This window comes from Cyprinodon variegatus, unplaced genomic scaffold, assembly GCF_000732505.1.
Source record: "Cyprinodon variegatus isolate N-32 unplaced genomic scaffold, C_variegatus-1.0 Scaffold1596, whole genome shotgun sequence".
Classification (NCBI taxonomy): Eukaryota; Metazoa; Chordata; class Actinopteri; order Cyprinodontiformes; family Cyprinodontidae; genus Cyprinodon; species Cyprinodon variegatus.
In genome coordinates, this window is record NW_015152049.1 from 59,890 (window position 1) to 61,081 (window position 1,192).

The window sequence follows — 1,192 nt, forward strand, 5'->3', positions numbered from 1 at the left end:
AGCTCATATGAAGCTAACCCTGCTGTTAGCTCCTCTGAAGCTAACCCTGCTGTTAGCTCATATGAAGCTAACCCTGCTGTTAGCTCCTCTGAAGCTAACTCTGCTGTTAGCTCCTCTGAAGCTAACGCTCACCTGTGTCCTTCCTCTTCTCATGGTAGGTGTAAACAGCTCCTGCTGTGCAGTTCTTCCCATGGCGAGTCATGCTGTGGCTGTTTTTCTTTGTTTATTCAGCTGAAAACTTTCAGAAAATGCTGTTCAAATGACAGCGAGTCGCAGGTTAGCTTTAGCGGCTAAAGTAGACACATAAATAACAAACCTCTGGAAGGTTTATGAAGATAAACTTAAAAATGCTTCCTCCAGTGGACAACAGCTCTACAGTGGAGCCGATAAAGATTTGATCTCTGGGGAAAATGACTAATTAAATCCGTTTGATTCGATTGATTCTCTTTCCTTGTAATGTTTTTGTTGTTGCTTCTTCTTCTTGTCTGTTTGCTGGCGGACTGCAAACGTTCAGTAGGTGCATACCGCCACCTACTGGGGGACTAGAAACATGACCTAATCATCTGGGAATGTAGGGAAATTTAAAACTTCGAGAGAACAATAAAAGAATACTGTTGAACAGATATTACACTAGATCGGGGTTTCCTAATTTTAGGATGTATCCAAAAAATACTTTCTTTACCAAATGTGAACAATTATTGTTTGATATTTGTCTACTACAAGCCAAATGAATATAGCACTATTCTGGAAGAAAAACAACAGGAGCAGGTATCAAACAATGGATCAGGCAAATGTTGAAGACTTTACCTCTGGAATGCATAACATATCTCCAAAAGGGGAAAACTGAATTATTTGGAAACATTTCAAGACCCTTCTGGGCCTTTGTTGAAAGAGTGGATGTGTCTCAAGATGAAGAAGGCAGCTGAAGAAAAGATTAATGTCAGACTGAAAGGTTAAACAAGGGAGCCTCAGCAATGGACTATTATCTTCTGTATCCTTAAAGGAATCTATGCAGATATGTGCCTAAGAGGATGTTTGCTGATGCTGTTGATTGTATTGGTTATATGGCGGATACATCTGTAAAAAAAAATACAATAAAAATATTGTTGGAAAAAAAACATGACCTAATCATTCCAAAAAAGTTAAAAAGACTCCACTGGACTTTGTTTCCAGGTTTGAAGACGTTTCTCTT

General features: G+C 39.0%; 1 protein-coding gene across 1 annotated transcript in view; it reads right to left on the reverse strand.

Annotated features, from left to right (window-relative positions):
* Window positions 1-500, reverse strand: part of nosip (nitric oxide synthase interacting protein) — an 18,776-nt gene extending 18,276 nt beyond the window's left edge. Inside the window, exons 1-2 of the mRNA XM_015403931.1 lie at window positions 317-500; window positions 133-238 (exon numbers count right to left, since the gene is read on the reverse strand). Of these exons, the coding sequence (XP_015259417.1) occupies window positions 133-202 (70 nt within the window). The 5' untranslated portion in view covers window positions 203-238; window positions 317-500. The remainder of the gene's footprint in view (window positions 1-132; window positions 239-316) is intronic.
* Between the last annotated feature and the right edge of the window lie 692 nt (window positions 501-1,192).